Here is a 20,503-nt window from a genome sequence, read left to right on the forward strand (position 1 = left end):
AGAGAAAAAAGAAAGATAAACGCCGGGTCCCAAAGACGAGATCGACTCTAGAACGATCTGACCTGTTCCACGGCCGTGGTAATATATTCTGCTCACAGCAATGAGAAAACGGGCCTGGGCCATCGTTTCTTCGTCGTGCCCACTTTGACATATGCCGAATGCACAGATAAGACCGGGGAAGGCAAGGCGTAGACTTGGAAAAGGGTCCTGTCTCTCATGTTCCCTTCTACTCCACAGTCGAAACCATGCCCCCTTTTCCCAGTACGCCAGGAAGATTGCAACAACAAAGGCTTGCACAACTGTTTTTGGCGGGCGAAGAAAGCTGGACAAGCATCATGTTCGCTGTGTGGCTCTCAAGCCCCGGCGGCCCACGATGCCGTGCTGATCTCTCTGTCTGGTCCTGCTTGAAGGCGTCCGTGCGAATACAACCCCAACCCTCCCCCTGGTTGGACTAGTTCCCACCAGGAGCGACGTTCGCAAACCGCCTCTTCGAGTAGTCCTCCCATGTCCCCGGTCGTCGTCCGAATGAGTCTCCAAGGGCCAGAGAAACAGTTGGCCCCGGCAGGCAGGTGGAGGCTGTAAGTCCCGGATCATTCCAAAATCCAGTCTTCACAATCTGCAGGAGCTTGGACAGCCACGTTGTCACCATTCCACACCTTTTCTTTTGCACCAAAGTTGCAGACTAGTTCCCCTTCTGGAGTACGATCAACCCTGTGCAAGCATTGCATTCAGGTCCAGAAACCTGGTCTCACATGCAACTAAGACATGCAGAGCGCGTCTGCGAGGCGCCTAACCCCGAAACAGCGAAACATGGCAAGACATCCCACGAGGCACGTCTTTCTCCCCAATGCGCCACGAATTTGCCGCCGGGGAAAGAGAAGAATACTGGAGCAAAGCCTGTGATCAGTGACACGCACATCTACAACGCTGAAGCCTGGAAAGGAGAGTGGGAGGAAAAGGAAAAAGAGGAGTTTGTAACCCACGATCTCAAGATTCCGGCATTGCTGAAGTGAGAGGCGTTAACACCCCGGTTCCTTGCTCTGCGACGAGAGCTCGAGTCAGTGTAGCGCACATCATTGGGGGCGACCCGTGTGTTTCAGCGAGTTTTTGCGCCGTAAGCTTTTTTCTTTTCTTAAACACTGACTGGCGATTAACAGAAGGAGTTAAGAACTAAAGAAGCGCTTCGTGTGACGACTGTGACAAAATCCCTTACTAAGGTATGTGACGAAGCCAAGATGCCATCGGATCGTCCAAACTCGTCAATGAGGCAATTATGGTGTCCTGTCAAGCCAAGAAACTCCGAGTCGCATTATCCAATGCATCCCAATCCTCCCATCACTCGCCATTCACCATGAGGTTGCGTTCGCATCGGCTACTATCTTGTCTGCTCGATCGCAGCGAGTCAAGTCACCCGACACGGTTATAATTCTCGGTCTAAATGTCTTCAATAGTGGCAGAGATATTCTGCCTCACTATATTCATAAGCCACCATCACTGGCTTTAAATGGCCTATAATTGCGCCGTCTTAAGACCGAAAGCAAGATCTCAGCCGGCTATCGCGGACGCATCTCAGGTCATCCGGTTTGAAAAAGGAAGCCGCATCGCCGCACTATGCCGTGGTGTAGCGATTCAGGTCATGACAAGTGACGTTCTCAGGTGATTGGCAGTTTCTAGTGAGGTGATATTGGGACACAGACCTCGATCCAAATCACCCACGTGGGCCCTGATGTTGGTTTCGCGTTGCAATGGGGGCGACTTGAGGGAGGGGAAGATTTGCCGGATGATACGGAAGAGGTAGATTCAAGTTCCTGGAACTTTGAAGCTATGGTGAGCCTACAGTGCTTCAACATTAGTGGTTGAGTTCCAATCCCCGATTTTCGAAGTGAAGCTATCGCTGTCACCAGCCAGACTTACATATACGTCAATGAAAAGTAGGTGATTTCGCAACGTCTGAGAGCCAATTGTTGACAGCAGGCAGCATTATTCGATGGACTAGCAATGCCAGTGGCTACTCATGTTGAAACGGATGAATTGGATGGGGCTGAAGCGTGAGCTATCCTGATTACCGCCGCAATCTCAAGACTTGGCGTGTTGGTCCCCGCCGTAAATCAGACCAATATCGAGGTCCCCGGTGTGCTCGGACATCATTCAAATCAGACAATCGGACTCCCCATTGAAGCCCCTCAAAAAGATGCATTACCCAAATCGCAGCGTGTCGTACCTGACATAATGAGCCTACCTATCTGGTGGTGTCGGCCACTTTACGAATCATCGCAGTATTGAGCCCATGTTATGTGCAAACTGGGCTTAAATTGGAGCAGTAATTCTCCGAGCGTCTGACTCAGGTAACAGTGGATAAAACTCTCCCTGACAGCTGTCAACGCAGGTTTGTCGCAAATTGCAATCAAAAATTCTAGGTGTTTACGCCATGTAGAGCACCGGGCCGGCGGGAAAAGAATCAAATCGTGTCTCTGATGACGAGATCGTGCCCGTGCCAAACGTTCATAAACAACGAGACGGCTAGTTTGAGAGAACAAAACGACGAAACAAATTTGCCGAGTCCACCAAGTGGGAAACCCTGAAGACAAAAAGAGCATCAGCCCTTCTGAAGGCTATCTAGTTTTAAGTTTAAAAGCACGTTATTAGACGCGAACTGTGCCATGCAAAGGAAGCTACGACACAAAAGAGTCTAGCTTCTTTCAAAGAAGCTTTGGCGAGAAAGAGGTCAACGGCAGGCAACTCTGTTGGATGTTCCAGTCTTGTGCAACCCGAGCCGAATCATTGCGGAAAGTGGGCGACATGGGCGATCATGGAACATGACAAGAACATCTTGCTACCTTCCAAGAGTTGGGATTTCCCCTGGATACAAATAACAAACTCCCGCGGAATGGAGGATGGGGACGTCTAATCATTCCAAGCCTCCAAGGTACGGAGTATGGGTGCTGTATCAGTGGAGTTGGCGAAAACTTGAGTATGCGCCCCTGCGTTGGCCAACTCCACTGCGTGGTGGGGATTGCCCGGCTGAAGATCGTTGATGCGAGACATGAAAGGCGGAAAGTATGGCTCGACCGCTCGAGAGATCCTGACTTTCGACGAAACAACATGTCAGTCTTGGACATCGAGCTAGTGTAGCTCTCTATTCGCAGAGTCTAGACGTACATCGTGGTCCCGGACATCCCACCTCGAAACGTGAAATCGGGGCACCGGCTCCCACTGAGAAACTCCCGCTGAACTACGCGCCCGCTGCGGAAGCAAGAAATCGGAACCTTGCGCCGGTTTATCGGGAGTTGGACCCCTGCGGATAGTGTCCGAAGCGCCGTGTACAGGATGAGGCAAAGCCAGACTTCCACTGAACGAAAGATACTCAAAGCCTCCATTCCGAAGCCGTCTTCCGGATTGGACAGGTCCTCCGATTTCCTTTCCTCAGTACCGTGCCGTGTAGCTTTTCCTCTCGAACTCAGTCAGGGGCTTTGGCCGTGAGGGCTCTGAATATTCTGCTCACCTCGTGGACCAGCAATCCTCCCTTTTTGACATTTCCCCCTCTTTGACGTGGTAGCCGCTGTGAACCGTCAGTTCATCTGTCATTGTGATTGGGAACTCCAGGTCCAAGCTCCGTCTTCATATCGGAATACCGACGTGATCGTGACCCTTGAGAGATTGAAGATCATGGACCATAGTCAACCCATCAAAACTATGGTCCATACCTCCCTATCAACCATCAAGACATACCTGCATAAGCTGCATTGTTTGCTGTATCTTGACTCGGAGCTTCGGAAGTCACTACCCGTTTCAATACCATCATCTTCGTACGCTCCAGATCCGTACAGGCACATTTGTCCACAATCATTGAATTGACCAGTCAGAACAATTGGAATACCCAGAGTAAGTCAGAAACCGGGAGGCAAGCCCACGAGTAAGTCATCACTCTCTTTCGCTCCCCAGTTCACGATCCAGAAAAAAAGGGAGGCCCGAGCGAAGAGACCAGGTAGGGTATCATTCTCCCATGCAGCCTCTTGAATAAAATGTCCTAACAATGCCCCCATCCTGCATCCTACAGTGACATCCGCAGCATCGCACCGGCGCAGCTTCCGTCCAGATACCGTGAGGTGATCGTCATGTCAACCGCCCCCGCCGCAGTGTGGCCGGACCAGAGACTGGGAGTCTCCAAACCCGTGGTCGACGAATCGACGGTTCAACGGTCCTGAATCGATTCCCACTCCCGTCGCACAAAAGAATGCAATCTTGTGTCCACAACCCGTTGAAGAAAAAATAAGTGTTCCATCCTTCTCCACTGAAAGGATCATCAAAGTCGCAGAATGCAAGACACTGGCAATCCGCCCAAACTGCAACCATGAGCCTTTTTAAACATTCCCCACGAGACGAGGGCAAAGACACGCGAGTTGAAAGTCGCTGACTGGCTCCCTCCCACATAGTGACACTACTGCGCTACCCCCCAAATGCGTGTCACCGTGTCACGCCTCTCATCTCGCCAGCGACCCTGACAGAAATTCCGACGATCGGCGTTGAGGAAAGAAGCCAAGACCCGGGAGTTGTGATGGGGAGGATCCATATCGGATGGCACCCGACTCCGTTCTGTCTTGCACCTCTGCCAGACTGCCACCGCCTCTGATCCAGAAACCCCCCTTCTTCGTCGAATCGTCGCTTCTCTCTGCTGCTGTGTATGAATGCCCCCCTGCCCAGTGTCTGCCCCCCCCCCCCCAGCTGACGTCTACACACCAAGCATCGGAAGTTCTCTCCGTTCGTAGCAAAGGGGCCGAAAGAGGCAACAGGGTCGTGGAGGGGGGGGGGGGGGTTGTCAAGACACAATTCGCAAGCTACGCACCTTTTGGGACGATTGCGAGTTTTGTCCACTCTCTATCCGTCTTAATCCAAGTTTATCAGTATCACAGCCTCAAAGGTCAATTCTTCAACTTCAAGAAATGGGGGCCATGGGCCTGAAAATAGTCTTTCCATTAATTCGCTTCAATGCGTTCAGACTCTCAAAATGTATCCTGGGCTTGATCAAGAGTGAGCCCCGTTTGAATCCCACTTATGCGCCCGTCCCGCCAACAAAGATTGGGAAAACCATCAAACGCCTGTTCCTATCCAACCCGTATCCCTCTCTAACTTTTGATCTTGCGGAAATTCAGTTGCCAGAAGTATCACGCTAATGTGGCAGTCGCAATTGTGAGCCGAAGTTGTGACTTAGCCCACCGACGACCTCGCTCATCCCCCGCGCCCAAAACCTCCATGTCTCAAGGACACAGGGCCAAGCTTCACAGATCCATCCATCGCCCCTCTCGATTAATCTCTAATCTCCCCAGTGATGTATCCAATCTGCCTCCTCCCATTAACCCCCGCGTTGGTGAGTTGGCTCGCGAGGTTCGTCTGCCCGTCAACAAGCCTCCTCTGCTCCGCCAACCGCGCCCGGAACCTCTCCTCCTGCTCCCGGTCCAGACGATCCACGTCTTCCCTCTCCGCGACGCGAATCGCGCTCAGCGTCTTGGCCTGGTCGACCTTCTCCGTCGCGATCTGCTTCTCCCACTCGAGCATCATGCTCTGCCTCGCCATCGTCAGGTCCGACTCGGCCAGCTCCACGGCCCGCGCCCGCGTGATGCTCGCCTCCGTCAGCGCGGCCTGGTGCTCCAGGTCCGCGCTGCGCTCGTTGCGCTTCCGCCGCATCTGGGCTGCAAAGTGGTCCTCCTCGATGCGCGCGCGCTCGTTGAGCGCCACCAGCTCGTCCTGCGCGACGCGCTGCCGTCGAGAGTCCTCGAGCTCTGCCTGCGCGGACCAGATTTGCGCCTGCACTGTCGCCAGCTCGCGGTTGCGCGCGATGGAGAGGGCGTGGTCTTCCTGCTCGAGGTTGATGCGGTCGAGGCGGGCGCGGCGGGTGCGTTCTTGGGCTTCGACGTCCTCCGGCATGCCGACGGCGCCCTCGGGTTGGGGCCCCATGTTGGCGTAGTAGACGTCCTCGGCGCGGTTGGCGCGGAGGAGCTTGATGAGGGCGTCTTGCTGGTCTGATTTGGGGAGGACGTGCATGACGTACATTGTTGGGGAGTAGGTCATCTTGCCGTCCGAGTAGTGGTTGAACTTTTTGTTGATGTGTTTCCACATGCCCGCCTTGAGGAGTGTCCGGCAGGTGACGAGGGGGTCCCGGGACTCGAGAGCTAGGAGGAGGATCGACTTCCCTTCTGATCTCAAGGTTGTGTCGGAACCAGCCTCGATGAGGAAGTTGATGACCCTTTCCATAAGCTTTTGTCGCGCGGCAGTGAGTTCGCCGCTATCTGCGCAATGCCGGGCAAGTTCCCCTAGTGCACTCCGGCCTCCGTGAAGAGTACTTGGGAAGTCGGGCTCGTGTCCGTACTGTACTAAGACCTGGCAGGCTGAGAGGTTCAGCTCGCGGGCAGAGTTGTGAAGTGACCCGTCATTGCGCGAAGCGCCAGCAGCTAGTAAGTTGGACATCATCTTGATGGCTGTGTCCCCTCCAACCTCGGTCGATAGTGTGAGGGGTGTGTTGCCCTTCACGTCGCATACGTCCACCTCTGCGCCTTCTAACAACAGCATTTTGACGACGTCCGGTCGGCGGTTCCGGATAGCCAGCATGAGCGGCGTAGATTGGGATATCTTCGACTCAAAGTTGACCTTGGCGCCAGTCTCGATGAGCATCTGCACGATGCCACTGCTAACCTTCTTCTGCGGCTGGAGAAGCGCCCACATCATGAGCGTAACAGCCTCCTCATCAAGGTCTTCCATTACCTTGCAAGGCATCATCTGATCGTAGTAGTAACCGGCATCCAAGAGGGCCTTGGTAATCCGGATCGAGCGCGGGTGCTGCTGCAGGGCAAGGAACATCAAGGGCAATGAGTCAGGTGGTGTATACATGACGTCCAGCCTCGTCTCCCCGTCAGCGTATTCTGTAAACATTGTAATTAATTCAAGGGCGTCGTCTTCCGAGGCCGGATTGTCAAAGATGCGGTAAAATGATCGGGATATGGACTCGGTGTTGGGCTTTTTCTCCAGTAGCCTCTTGACCAAGAAGGAGTTGCAAGCAGCGGCGGCCGACTGCAACAGCTTGCCGTCGGCATAGTTGACATCGACTTTGTGATCGAGCAGGATATCGACGAAGCCGTTGGCGAGTGCCAGGCTATCGGGCTCGCTCTCGGTTAACGGCAGATCGACAACCTGGGTGAGGACGGAGCTGAGACCGTCGCCGTGGGCTCCTTTTTTCAGGAAGCTGTGTAGAATGGTGAAGCCGGCTTCCGAGAACCAAGCGTCCGTGTTCTCCCGGGTGAACCCTTCTCTAATGGCGAGATTGAGATCGGCCGATAAGATTTTGGACTCGAGCATGAAGGCAAGTGGTTTTACCAGGGCTCTCCTCGTAGCGTCGACCAGGGTCTGGCAGTCGTTGGCGATCGGCGAGGCACCGTATCGGAGGAGAGACCGGATAATTTTGAGGTCGAGCTCCTCTTCGTTAATCGCGTTATTCAGTACTACGTGTAAGTCGTCGGAAACAGGCAAACCGGCTCGGAACAGCATATCGATCGCGGCGGCACGGGGTTCGCGACTAAGTTTCCAAGCAGCCCTCAGCGCCCTATTAAGCGTGGCAGGCGAGGGCTTGTGTGGCTTCCTTTTGTTAGACCCCTTTAACGAAGCGTGGGATTTGGCGGAGGCAATGGATCTCAACGAGGCGCTTGATGGTTTACTCACTAGCCGCGTCCCGAGTTCGACCAACCCCAGCATCATTTTCAGACTGCTCAGGTAGGCGCTCCTCGTGGCCGCCCAGATGGCCTCGCCCTTGTTGTAGTTCGGGTCCGCGCCGGCTTCCAGTAGGATCTTGACCAGGTCGTCGCCTTCTTCACCAAACCGGACCGCGGATGCGAGCTGCGCGTCGAGTGCTTCACCTTCTACGCCGTGGACAAGGAGAGGCTCGAGGATGGCGGCCCGCGTCTTGAGGTTGCCGACTTCTGTGGCGGCTTGGAAGCCCCTTTCGATCGTCGATCGCTTGGGTGTGGTGGTGCCGCTGAGCAGCATGTTCAGAACATCGGCGGCGCCCGAGCGACATGCCTCCACGATGGCATCCTCGTCAATCTGCGCCCCATGGCTGACGAGGAGATTACCCAAGACCAGATCACCGTCCGCTGCTGCCGCAAGTAAGGCATCGGAAAGGACGGAGCCTGAAGCTCCATGCTGCAACAACACCTCGCATATCGCCGCCCTTGCTTCTCGGTTAGAAAGAAGAGCCGCCTCGGCGAAGGCATCGTTGAGCACAGGAAGAGGGTGCTTTTGAGCTAGTACGAGTTGAACAATATCAGGACGCTCCTTCTTGACTGCCGAAACCAGGGCCTCTCCATCGCTTGTGTTGGCCTTGGCAGAAAGGGTTCGGAGCAGCGGTATGTCGTTTGTGTAGGTGTTGATAGCGAACCCGAGAGCCCTGTTTACCTCAGCGCTAGGCGCGCCCGCGTCAAGCAACTTCTGGGAGAACTCGAGACGATCCATCGGGTCGGCGATCCGCAGAGCGTGGGGTAAAGCCGATGCGAGCGATGCTGGGTTTGGGCGGGCCGCGAAGAGAAGATCAGTGATTTGCGTATCGCTTGCGGCTACGGCATGGCAAAGAGCGGCGGCGTTGTGGGAGTTGACGTCGGCACCGGCGCTGAGGAGGACCTTGACGATGGATAGTTGTCGATGTTCAGGAAGGGTCTGAAGGAGGGCGTGGACTTCCTTCACGAGAACGTCGTTGAAGGGAGCCCTGTCTTTCGTCTTTTGCAAGAGAATCTCAAGCTTGGCGGCCTTGGTATCTGAGAAGATGAGTTGCCCAAACTCGCTGACGGCCCTGCTGACCGTTGCATGTGAAGGTTTGCCGTGCATGAGCAGTGTCTCTAGGACTGGAGGGTCATGGCTGTGGATTGCTGTTACGAAAGATTAGCATCTCTACTATTCCCCTCAGCTAACAATCACTTACCGGAAGCCATGGCAATGCCGTTGTCAACGTTGACATCGGCATGCCCCTGCACCAACAACACTTGCAGAAGCTTCAGATCAGCTGGCCGATAGTTCAACGCGTTGAGCATTGCCTGTGAGACCTTGACCGGGTCCAAGTCCGGCACCGACGTCAAAAGCAGCGTCGCCATATCCAACCTCGCCTTAGCATCCTGGGTCGCAATGATCCTTGGCAGTACGCCAGCGGCAGTGTGAGGTGTCACATTCTTCTTGAGCAGCGCATTGAGCAGTCTCACGTCTTTTTGTGACACCGCAGCTACTAAAGCTGAGCCCTCGTTGGTGTTGATATCGGTGTTGTACTTGAGAAACAGCCCGATGAGATCTTCGTCGCGGTGTGGTGGCTCCTCGTCGATGGCCTCCTGTAACGCGTCGTGAACGATGGGTCCAGCGAGACCGCTCGTGAGGAAACACTCCACCATGCGATACCTGTTTTTCCGTGATAATGTCTTGGTGAGAGGGAAGATTTGGGCTAATGTATCGCTTGATGGTTTGCTCATGAGAAGCTCCTTGGCCATCGCCGCATCACTTCTCATGACTGCGATCTGCAGAGCCAAACCGCCCTTGTGGTCGACGGATGCCGTTTGATGGCGGTCATACACCATTGATCTCGGCCCTTTCTTCACATCATGTTCGGCGATGGGACGTCCTCCAGGGAAGACGGCTGTGAGAAGAAGCTTGGCTGAATCGACGTCGCCTGCCTCCGCCGCCTCAATGAGCATGTCATGCAGCGCAGTTCCGTTTGCCCCTCTCCGTAACAGCAAATCCAACAATAACCGACGGCTCTCTACGCCCATATTTTTCGGTATGAGCTCGACACACTCGGAGGCATGTGTTGCACTTAGTTCCGCATTGCCACTGAGGATGATGTGCGCGACGTCTACCCGTCCATTCTGAACAGCTTTCCGAATGGCCATTGCGTCCTGATACTCTATTGAGACCCCATACTTGACTAGAAGACTGACCATGTCTTGGAATTCTGCAGCTGCGGCGTGGATGAGTGCCATGGCGGGTGCATCGCCGTCTGTGCCGGCGCAAAGTAGTAGTTCGGCTACGGCAAGCTTGTCTCTTGGGTTCATCGACGGGTGATCTAACAAATTTGAGAAAGCCTCATCCAGTCCCGGGCGTTTCGGCGGATGGTTCCCCATGAGTATCGCAAGAGCAATGTCGTGACGTCCCTGGCTGATCGCGACTTTGAGCGCCTCCGCTTGGTTGTAGTCGCCGTCGGCATTAGATCGACTCAGTTGTAGCACCGTTTCCAAACACCCTGCCTTGGTCGCGTCCACCATGCACTGCGAGAGCCACGAAGTCGGTGGCCGGCCCTCAGACCGGAGAACGATTCCCACCAAGTCCGCCTGTCCGCCCGCCGCGCACGCCTGGCGGAACGATTCCTGAGCCTCAGGGCTATGCGCTACCCCGGCGCCGTAGCGGAGAAGAAGCTCGACGACTTCTACGTTTTCAGACTGCATGGCGACCGGTAATGAGGCGTCCAGGGCAAATGTATCGGCGTGGGGTAACAGGACCTGAATCATGTCGATCTGGCCATTGTGCACGGCGTGCTGCAATAGCTTACTCCGCTCGCCGAAGCTGTCGAGACTTTTCCTTCGAGGCAGGATACTTGTCTTTGCCTTTTGCGCCATGTTGACATCGCCGCCGGATGAGACGAGCTGTGTGATGAGAGCCTCCGCCACACCGGGCGATCCGCTGTCGGCGACATGCTTGTCGAGGGTGTCGAAGACGACCTTGTAGTCCCACGACTTCTTCTTCCCCGTGAAGGCGCGCCGCAAGTTAGTCGTTGATTCTGTGCGGCCGTGTGACATTTGCTTGCGCTTGAGCAGCTCCTCGGCCTTGAAGTCGTCCTCCGGGGTCCGGAAGCTGGGGGGGCTGGAGGGCCGCGTCAGGGGCGTCGGTGACGGCGGGGGCTCGAGACCCCATTCCTCCGCAAACTGGATGATCCGCCGCTGGCGATCATCCTCTGTCGGCGGAGTCGGCATCGGGGGCGAGCCGGGGGGAGAAGATAGGAACGGAGACAGTTTGGCGATATGTTATACGGCGGTGACCTGGCCGTATGGTGCTAGGGAAAGAGAGGACGGGGAGAAAAGGAAGAAAGGGAAGGGATGAGAAAGAGCTGTGAGCGGATAGCTCTCGTGAGGGTAAGGTTGAATGAGGCGGAGTGCTACGTGAGATGAGCTGAGAGAAGAGAGATAGAGAGAGAGAGAGGAGACGTGCGGCGCAAAGTTTCGTTTTCGTCCCAAGATGATGTTGCACGCTCAACGGCAGAGGGACGGCGGAAAAGACGGCCTATGGCCCGGTAGCAGTGTTGGGCGGAATAGCATGAACGAAGGAGGTGAGAACAAGCATCCAGGATCGATGGTAGGCTGACATAAAGAGGATACAAAGTGTGGTGGTAGTGGCGATTGGCGGTGGTGGAAGAAGAGACGTTGGATGAATGGACGGATCGTTCGTTTGGGAGGCCTGGGAGGCTTCTGTCTGGGGTTCGCGGATGTTCGGCCCAGAACGACTCGTATCGTATCAGCTGTGCCCTCCTTGGGAAGAGGCCAGACGGGAGATGGCAGACACGGGTTGACCGCAGAGCTGAACTCAAAAGAAAGTGAGGGTGGGAAAAGTAGAATGATGCAAGCCGGGTTGAGGCAGAACGGACAGTTCTCTGACGGCCAGCCGCAGCAGAAGCAGCAAGCAGCAAGCAGTAGCAAGCAGTAACACGATGCGTAGCCCGTGTCCTTCTGCAGAGGCGTTAAAAGACGCGGGTGTGGTGACCTTGGGAGTGAACGGATAGAAACTCGAGGCGAAGCACACCGCACAAAAGACGTCGGCGAAGAAAGATCGAAAGGTCCAACGCTCAGAGGGCAGATAGCAGGGGTCGCGGGTTGAGTTGAGTTGAGGTATCCCGAGGTCCTAAGCCTTGTGGCGACAATGCGTCGCGTTTCAGCAGGGTGGAGTTCAAGTTTTTCGTCTGTTCGTCCTTTTCTCTCTTTTTTCTCTTGGAGAATTTGCTTGGAGACTTGCCCACTTTGGAGGCTGGTCCCCTAGTCTTTTCCAGATACGAGTGTCACAATAGAAAAACGGTTAGGGTGGCCGGGACCTCTTTTAGGAGTTGGAGCTCGGGAGCGACAAGCGTGACAAGCGTATCCGTAGGCTAGGCGGTTAGCGGACAGGTCGAAGGAAGGGTGTGGCTGGGGGTTTATGAGGTCGGACGATGGCAGGGCCCTTGAAGCTTGACCAAGGGACAGTGACGTCGATCAAGATTGATGAATGAGACCGTCGGCCTTTTTTTCCTGGACGTAGTCGTGATGAAGCTCCGGACTGGCAATAATTAAAGGGGATATCGCAGTTGACTGAAGCTCGGATAGCTAGGGGTATCCCCCCTGAGAGTGGATATGATTGACAATTAGAGGCAATGAAGAAAATGGAAATTCAACAGCAGCATGGGCATAGGGAGAGGATAAACGGCAGAAAAAGTTGGAGTATGGATAGTCATCCGCCCAAAGCCAGTTATGCTAACAAGCCTCGAGAGGCCAGCCATTCCTCGTTTAAGCTTGTCGGGCGACCCGGGGGGGCAGCTGCCGCCAGCGCCGACGCATGTGAGTGGTGAGGATAAATGGGCTCGATGAGCAGTCGACGCGAACGTGGCAGGGCATACGCGGACACGTTGACGATCCCTGGGTCGCTGAGAGTCCCGTACGAAGCGTGGAGGCGTATGGGGTGGAGAGGTCAGAGAAGCAGGAAAAGGCGGAGGAGACGGCACAGAAAGTGGAGAAGATGAAGGAGTCGAGCTACGGAGGAGGGGACCGAAGAGTCCGTTGGAGTACCCGAACGTCTTCAAAACCTCAACTTGAATCTCAAGTCCTGGGCCAAGTCTTGGGCCAAGAGTTGCCGAGACTCCAGACAGAGAAAGTAATCACTCATACGGACAATGCTAGCCAGGTCTCACGTTTCTCAATTGCCTGTTGACGCAGACAGCAACTCAATGGATCTATGTATTAGAACCAGTAGTAGCATGTGCTTCCGCTGATTATCTCTCGGGGCCGAGGGCAGAAAGACTCCAAAGCCAAGGAATGCATGGTCACCAAGTGGCTCTTCGTTTGACCCGAGTAAGGTATCCATACAGGTAGTCTGAGAAACCCACCCAAAGGCCTATGCTCCAAGATTCTGGGGCAAGATGAACCGGTCCCCGATTGTTTGAAGGACAAGAAGGGACAACACAGGCGCCGCAACAACTCCTGACCCCTGACAGAATGGTCACCATTCCATCGAGGGAAAAGAGGCACGAAGCATCCTGGACGGATAGCACGAATAGGTCATCGACGGTACGGTGTAGGTATCCGTAGATAACCTTGCAAACTGCCTTGCCGTTCCGGCCACCTGGCTGTGCGTTCCCGCTTTGGGTTTGCTCAACTACCGTAAATCTACATACTGTGTGGCGTTCGACGCATCAGCCCACGCGCAAAAGAAGGCTAAGAAAGTTCTTCTGCCGCCCTTCTCTTACGTGGCGTGCATGGCCGAAAGATGGCTGGCACACACACACATACACAATGCCCGCAGCTCATTCGTCTTACCGAAACATTCCACCGTAGAAACAAATGCACGCTAGGTACAACGCTGCTGTACCTTCGCAGTTAGACCAAGGTACACACAGAAGCCAAGCCGGGCTGAGCCTCATTGAAGACGCCATCGATTGCGTCCAAAATGTTGGCCTTTTTTGACGCGTCCTGAGGTCGATTGGTGAAGGGAAAATGTAACCCACACGCTGAAAAAAGATGCGGTGACAGGTTTGATATAGCCATGTACGGTATGCTAAGAAGAAGCCAAGTGATCAAGACCAGGACTGATATATAGGATGGATGAGATCATCAAGAAGGGTGGAAGGGTGCCGACAAGTCTGAAAAGGTCACATCTAGAATGTCACCGCGGGAAGAAGAAATGAACCCCAGACAAAAACGATTGGCGATCATCCGGGTGCCCCGACGCATTGCTGTCCGCACTCAATCCGAGTCTTGGCAACTGACTAGCTTCAGAGATTCCCCGACTTTGGGAGGGAACATGCTGGTTCACCTCTTGATGCTTGACAACTAAAAGATCCAACTCGTTTCTCCCCCGTGCAAGTCCACGATGAACTACATCAACCCATCCACCATGAATGAACGACGGTGAATAATGCCGTGATTACCGACCCAGCTGCGGTGGCGTGTCGTCCAGAACCGGGCGCCTGTCATCTCTGCTCCAGAGACTACCTGGCAGCATCACTGCCCGCACTGCCGCCGCGACCAGCGGTTCATGCCAAGGGTGTTGAGGTGGTCAATCCATCATCAGACCTTCAAGGTTTGCAATGCAAGGCCGTGGATGAAAGCGCTCGAGCACTGCTGTGGTGTCAAGTGGGTGCCCAAACGGTTTACTTTCTACTTTACGATCTTGCCACTACTTATCTTTGCTTTGTTTGAATTAGTTTTTCTCCCTACCAAATGCATAGTTTGCAATAGGCATCAAGCTCAATTAGTGTAACAAGGGGATAGTAGTGTTGTGGTTAGCTCGGTATGCATTAACTGGCGACACATTTTCTCATCCACCTCAGTGTATCGCAAGTCTTCAGTTCAACCCACAATGCCTCCTGATTTCCCTCTTCCATTAGATGCTCGAATTTCAGTGCTTGGGTGGTTGCCTTTTCTCCTTCACACTCGATGCAAGCTATGCAACTTTCGCAGTGAGTCGAGTAAAGAGTCCCGCTCTCTTAGTCCATAGCGATAGTTATCATACTCGATTGACCATCAAATGCACCAAGACCAGGTCTTTGAGACAATGTGATCAGTGATCATAATGATCATATTAATCGACTGATGGATGATTGTCGAAAGGTTGGAGCACTCCGCAATGAAATGAATGAGCATATGATGTGAAGCACCCCATCTCTCAATCTCACTCTTACCCTTCATAGCCCTCTTCTCATACTCACCCTCACTCTCATACTCATCCTCACTCTCACACTCTCATCCTCACTCGTACACGACCGGCAAAGATCTCATCCACCTTTCACTGACAGCTGTCCGCCCATCGGAAAGCCGACCCCTCTCTCACCCGTCACCCGAACGTAGCCGCCTCCGGCCCCCCGCCCGCCCCTCATTGCCGACCTGAGAAGGAAAAGAACCCCGCCATCGTCACCCAAAGCTCATAGCTCTTACGCGCCAGAACAGCTGAAGCATTTCTAATCACGTCTTATGGGAAAGAAAGCCCCCCCCCTCCCCTCACTTCATCGGAACGCTGACTAAACCACAATTGTGACCTCAAGCGCAATCGGAAGCTATTCCAATACTGCGTATGAGTAAACGCCCCTCCGTCGTCCCATAGGTTACAGACTAAAAATAAAGAAAAAGAGACTGAGACCTCTCCTCCCATCGCAAATGTCCCAATTCCTCATCTCGCGACCCTTCACATCCATCCGCACCCTCACCAGAAGCTTCAAACCCACACCAATCCTCACCACCCTCGCCGAATCCACGCGAATCCTCCCATCACAACCCTTCCTCAAGCAAACTCACCACCAAACCCGCACTTTCACCCCATCACCAACCCGCCAAACCTCCCTCTCCCCAGCCCCGCACTTCACAATGGCCTCCTCCCTCCCCCAAACAATGAACGGCATCCAAATCCCCCGCACAGGCGGCACAGAAGTCCTAACCCACCACACCGACCTGCCCCTCCCCGCCCTGGCCGAGAACCAAGTCCTCGTCCGCAACGAATACGCAGGCATAAACTACATCGACACCTACTTCCGCACCGGCCTCTACAAAGCGCCCCTCCCCATCACACCCGGCCGCGAAGGCGCCGGCACCGTCGTCAAGTCCCACCCCTCCGTCTCTGGCCAGTTCAAAGAAGGCGATCGCGTGGTCTACATGGGCCCCTTTGGCTCCTACTCGGGCTACTCCGCCGTCAACGCCGCTCAGCTCCTGCACATCCCCGACGCGCTGGCCACGGATAAAGCCGCCGCCGCGCTCCTGCAGGGTCTCACGGCCTGGACTTTCATCCGCGAGGCGGGGGAGGTGAAGGAGGGGGAATGGGTCCTCGTCCACGCAGCCGCCGGCGGCGTCGGGCTGCAGCTCGTGCAGATGCTGCGCGCCGTGGGCGCGAGAGTGATTGGCACGACGAGCACCGATGAAAAGTGCGCGCTGGCCAAGAAGAACGGCGCAGAGTTCATTGTCAACTCGCGCTCGCAGGACCTCGTGGAGGAGGTGGCAAAGATTACGGGCGGGCACGGCGTGGATGTCATCTTCGACGGTGTTGGAAAGGCGACGTTTGATAGCGATATCGAGATGGCGGCGCGTAAGGGGAGGTTGGTCGTCTTTGGCAACGCGGTAAGCTCTTCATCAAACATTCAGACGTGGTCTGCCAGTCTAGTAGCATCGCTAACATATTCCTCCAGTCGGGAGCTGTTCCTCCTTTTGACATCCTCAAGCTGGGTCCCAAGAACTTGAAGGTCATGCGGCCCATTGTCAACGGCTACACTGCTACCAGGGAGGAGCTGGAAAAGTACAGCACGGAGCTCTTTGACATGATTACCTCGGGCAAGGTGGAGGTGGCCATCCACAAGGCGTACCCGCTCAAGGACGTCAAGCAAGCCCACGAGGACCTGGAGAGCCGCAACACGACGGGGAAGCTGATCCTCAAGGTGGATTGACTAAACGCACTTCTATGATATTGATGAAAGCGGATCAACCAGGGGGTGCTGCGAGGGAGTGGTATCTTAAACTTTTTTTTCTTTTTCAAATTAAATCCTCTCTCTATGGCGGATGTCGTATCATGGCTCTCGCTGCAAATAGCACTAATTCTATCATCATCTATGATAAGCAACCAAACTTTTTTCTTTTTTTTCTCAAGATGTGGCTGATGCACTGATACATATCCGTCCCGCCTTTTGCTTAACCGCTCGTGGGCTTGGCGTTGGCAAGGAGCTCAGGGGGAGGGTCCTGGCGGTAACCCTTGGGGTTGTTGCTGACCCAGCGCCAGAGATCCTCGCACGCCTTCTCCAGTGTCTCCTCAGTCTTCCAGTTGAGCTCCTTGTTGGCCAGGGACGGGTTGGCAGTGAGATCGAGAACGTCGCCCTGGCGTCTGGGGACAACATCGTAGGGTAGATCGCGGCCGACGACATGGCTGAAAGCCTTGATCATCTCGAATACGGTGCTGCCACGGCCGGAACCAAGGTTCCATGCCTTGACACCAGGCTTGTTCTCGCGGAGGTAGTTAAGGGCGCTCAAGTGACCTTTGGCCAAGTCGACAACGTGGATGTAGTCGCGAATGGCGGTACCGTCTCTCGAGGCGTAGTCTGCTCACGATCAGCGGGGCTTCTCCATCATTTCACCATAGTCACTTACCGTCACCAAACACGAGGAGCTTGTCGCGGTCACCGGTAGCGACCTTGCCGAGCAGAGGCAGCAGGTTGTAAGGGACGCCCTGGGGGTCCTCACCCATGAGACCAGAGGGGTGAGCACCGCAGGGGTTGAAATATCTCAGAAGAGCGCCGTTGAACTGCTCGTAGGGCTTGCCAGCCTTCTTCAGCTTGTTGCGCTCGGCGTTGATGTGATCAGTAATAACCTGCTCGACAAAGGCCTTGGTGTGGCCGTAGGTGTTGGTGGGGCCAATCGGGCAGTGCTCGGGAATGGGAATCATGTTCTCGAAACGGGTGGCATCGCCGTAGACAGTCGCCGAGGAAGAGAAGACAATGTTGGGAACATCGTTATCCGTCATGGCCTGGAGGAGGGAGACGGTGCCGGCAACGTTGACGCGGTAGTACTCGAGAGGGATCTCGCCAGACTCGCCGACAGCCTGTGATCAATCGTGTTAGTCTTCGTGACACAAGGGCATCGTAAAGGAGCAAAGGAGCTGACCTTGAGCGCGGCGAAGTGAATGACACTGTCAATCTCGGGATGCTTCTTGAAGACCTCATCGAGGCCGGCCTTGTCGGTGACATCGACCTGGTAGAAGTGGGGTCGCTTGCCGCTCAGCAGCTCGATACGGTCGACAGCAACCTTGGAAGAGTTGTACAAGCTGTCGACAATGACCACATCGTAGCCGTTCTGGAGAAGAGTGAGGGAGGTGAAGGAGCCAATGTAGCCGGTACCACTACAAGCCACCAAATCGCGCGGTTAGCCTCTATGCTGTATTCGGACTTGCGCCAACAAAGAACGCCGCGACGGCTGGTGTCAACGGTGCCACAGGCAATAGGATTGCCATATACTTGCTAGTCAGGCGAGAAGAGGCGGTAGCTTACCCGGTAACCAAGACAGTTCCAATGGCCATCGTGAAGAAATTTGCTGGCGGCGATCGCAACTATATGCGGTGAGGGGTAATTTGGAGGTGGAGGGGGGAGAGTAGGTACGTTGACGAAGGGTAGAGAGAGTTGCGCGGTCCGTCGGGGTATCAAGTCGTTAGGGTTTGAAGGAGAGCGCAAGTCTGTCGTAAGGTTGAGTTTGGAGGAATGACGAAAGGGAGAGGTTGTAAAGGATTGCGGGAGAAGGCGAGAGATATATCTGGCGGTTGACGTGAGGGGTGGGAATAATGAGGCGACGGTCGCAATAAGGAAAAAGTAAACGGGGTCGTCTGTCTGTAACGTCCAGGCTGAGTGATGATGTGGGAGAGAAATTGGCTCGGCCATGAGTGCCACCGTTCGCGCCCACGCCCACGCCCACACCCACGTCTACCGGTAAGCCCACCATGCCCACCAGCGAGACCAAGCATTAGGTTGAGTGAAATGCGTGCTGCCAGTCCCAGAATGTAGGTACTGCGTCTTTTCGCAGTAGTGAATTTGGGGCCATTCGGGGCCACCTCAATGTTCCATTCGCAACGGCCAATCTGGCGTGCCAAATTGGAGGCGATGGCGGGGTCCTGCAGGCGGGGGTGGCACCAATCTCAGGCTCTGTGGCTGGCTGCGGAGCCGACTAATTTCATCCTCGATGTTCAAACGGCGCAATTGTTGGCACGCTGAAACTTGCAACGACCGGGGATCGCGGTGCCGTGGAGACTGATCTTCGTGACGGTGGACGGGCCGACAAGGTCCCTACTGATTGATCATGTTCAATGCTGCTCCTTCACTGTCACCGTATCACTGGCTTGTGTATCTTGCCATCCAGGACGAACCGAGTGAATACGGTCAGGCATCCATAGACCGATAAACTGACGAGGCCTGAGTGAGAGTCAAGAGAGAGATCGGATGACGGATCAAGAGGTGGATGGCCTGGTGGAGTGTCTCCCCGGCGCATGCTCCCCGTATCCGTATTGTTTAACCCTTCCCGGATGTCTCTTTGCTGTTTGTTGGAGCGGCTGGGTGGTTGACCGGCCTAGCCTCGCCGAGTAGGTGCTTTCCTGCCCGAGTTCTCCATATGTGCATTTGCGGGATCCAGTCTGGCACTGCAGTTTTGCCATTTTGTCCGGTTGTTCGCCCGAAAGAACGAGGGTGAGGGGCCGGCGGGTGCCCGTGTTTGTAGACGGCAGCGGAATGGAAGTCAGGTCTGGGCCTAGGCACATTGCTTTAGCGCAGACGAGACGGATACCATGGCTCGTCCATGGCTCAGGATTAGTCATTGCATGTTTCCCGTGCTGCCTGGCGCAGGTCTTGCATCGAGTCAAAGTGCCCTTCATATACTCGATGTTTTGCGCGATATATCACTGGCAGAGCGCAAGGCGAGTTGGACCAAAGCACGTGTTGGGAATCGCATGTCGATGAATCTCTCCAGGATGAACCAGCAATTCGAGGTGGAGTCTCAAAGGTTGTGGGCACGGCGTGGAGCCTTCGGTGACGTACTGTGTGGTCTGGATTAATGAGGTATTGCAGCCTCAGGTTTAGATTCTCTTCCTCACCATGAACAGCTTATCTTATCTTATCAAGGTACCTGAGGTTCATCTGCAATTTTGAGATATCATCACGTGGTCGCAAATTCAGACTACTTATCTAAGGAACCAAGGTTCTCGCTTATGTAAGATTCCAGACTCGGCGGCGCGAAGCTGGCCGACCGCCGTTGCGGGGACCTGATCAGTGGAGGACAGCGCGTGCGTGGGCAACGGACACGCTGCAAGGGTCTGAGCTTTCTCTCTCTGCGCCCGACCCTCGGTTCCTGGCTGGGCGGTTGGCGGTGGGCAGCTGTCCGTCGCGAAAACATTCCCATGTCCGGTGTGTGTGTGTGTGTGTGTGAAGTTCATCAAGTGAACGCTTCAAGACGGCACAAAGAACTCAACGAACCCTCGGGATATCTTTCGCCTTGCATCACTACTGTCGCAAAACTCATTCTCCTTGACCGACACTCCATTGACCCGCTCATTCCGCACGCTCAGCCGCATTCCTTCGTCAAGCCCATCTATCTGGTCCTCTACACCGACGATCCGACGCGCGCGTGGTTTGGCGCGACTTGTGCCTGGGAAAAGATGGTCGTTGCGACCAGGGACCGCTCTTCCTCTCTTTGTTGACAATCCGCCTCCCTCCCGTCCCGATCCGGCGAGCCTGTCCCTC

General features: G+C 54.8%; 7 protein-coding genes across 7 annotated transcripts; 4 read left to right on the top strand and 3 right to left on the bottom strand.

Annotated features, from left to right (window-relative positions):
* Positions 1–335: 335 nt before the first annotated feature.
* On the top strand, positions 336–1,013 carry CPAR01_04522 (uncharacterized protein; the record flags this gene model as incomplete). Its single annotated transcript, XM_060488802.1, has 2 exons — positions 336–416; positions 774–1,013. The coding sequence occupies 2 exons, from the start codon at positions 336–338 to the stop codon at positions 1,011–1,013; spliced, it is 321 nt and encodes a 106-aa protein (XP_060353008.1).
* Positions 1,014–5,304: 4,291 nt separating this feature from the next.
* Positions 5,305–10,988, bottom strand: CPAR01_04523 (uncharacterized protein; the record flags this gene model as incomplete). Its single annotated transcript, XM_060488803.1, has 2 exons — positions 5,305–8,906; positions 8,960–10,988. 2 exons carry the CDS (start codon positions 10,986–10,988, stop codon positions 5,305–5,307), a joined length of 5,631 nt encoding a protein of 1,876 aa, XP_060353009.1.
* Positions 10,989–11,170: 182 nt separating this feature from the next.
* Positions 11,171–11,738, bottom strand: CPAR01_04524 (uncharacterized protein; the record flags this gene model as incomplete). Its single annotated transcript, XM_060488804.1, has 2 exons — positions 11,171–11,295; positions 11,378–11,738. Coding segments are annotated over 2 exons (486 nt in total), but the record flags the coding sequence as incomplete, so codon positions are not given.
* Positions 11,739–11,928: 190 nt separating this feature from the next.
* Positions 11,929–12,045, top strand: CPAR01_04525 (uncharacterized protein; the record flags this gene model as incomplete). Its single annotated transcript, XM_060488805.1, has 1 exon — positions 11,929–12,045. The coding sequence occupies one exon, from the start codon at positions 11,929–11,931 to the stop codon at positions 12,043–12,045; it is 117 nt and encodes a 38-aa protein (XP_060353011.1).
* Positions 12,046–14,289: 2,244 nt separating this feature from the next.
* On the top strand, positions 14,290–14,514 carry CPAR01_04526 (uncharacterized protein; the record flags this gene model as incomplete). Its single annotated transcript, XM_060488806.1, has 1 exon — positions 14,290–14,514. One exon carries the CDS (start codon positions 14,290–14,292, stop codon positions 14,512–14,514), a length of 225 nt encoding a protein of 74 aa, XP_060353012.1.
* Positions 14,515–15,407: 893 nt separating this feature from the next.
* On the top strand, positions 15,408–16,681 carry CPAR01_04527 (quinone oxidoreductase; the record flags this gene model as incomplete). The annotated part of the gene is made up of 2 exons (XM_060488807.1): positions 15,408–16,358; positions 16,427–16,681. The coding sequence occupies 2 exons, from the start codon at positions 15,408–15,410 to the stop codon at positions 16,679–16,681; spliced, it is 1,206 nt and encodes a 401-aa protein (XP_060353013.1).
* A 241-nt stretch (positions 16,682–16,922) lies between these two features.
* On the bottom strand, positions 16,923–18,655 carry CPAR01_04528 (UDP-glucose 4-epimerase; the record flags this gene model as incomplete). Its single annotated transcript, XM_060488808.1, has 5 exons — positions 16,923–17,326; positions 17,376–17,826; positions 17,889–18,123; positions 18,272–18,330; positions 18,380–18,655. The coding sequence occupies 5 exons, from the start codon at positions 18,653–18,655 to the stop codon at positions 16,923–16,925; spliced, it is 1,425 nt and encodes a 474-aa protein (XP_060353014.1).
* Positions 18,656–20,503: the final 1,848 nt, after the last annotated feature.

The sequence above is a fragment of the Colletotrichum paranaense genome (assembly GCF_030867605.1).
Source record: "Colletotrichum paranaense strain IMI 384185 chromosome Unknown Scaffold_3.1, whole genome shotgun sequence".
Classification (NCBI taxonomy): Eukaryota; Fungi; Ascomycota; class Sordariomycetes; order Glomerellales; family Glomerellaceae; genus Colletotrichum; species Colletotrichum paranaense.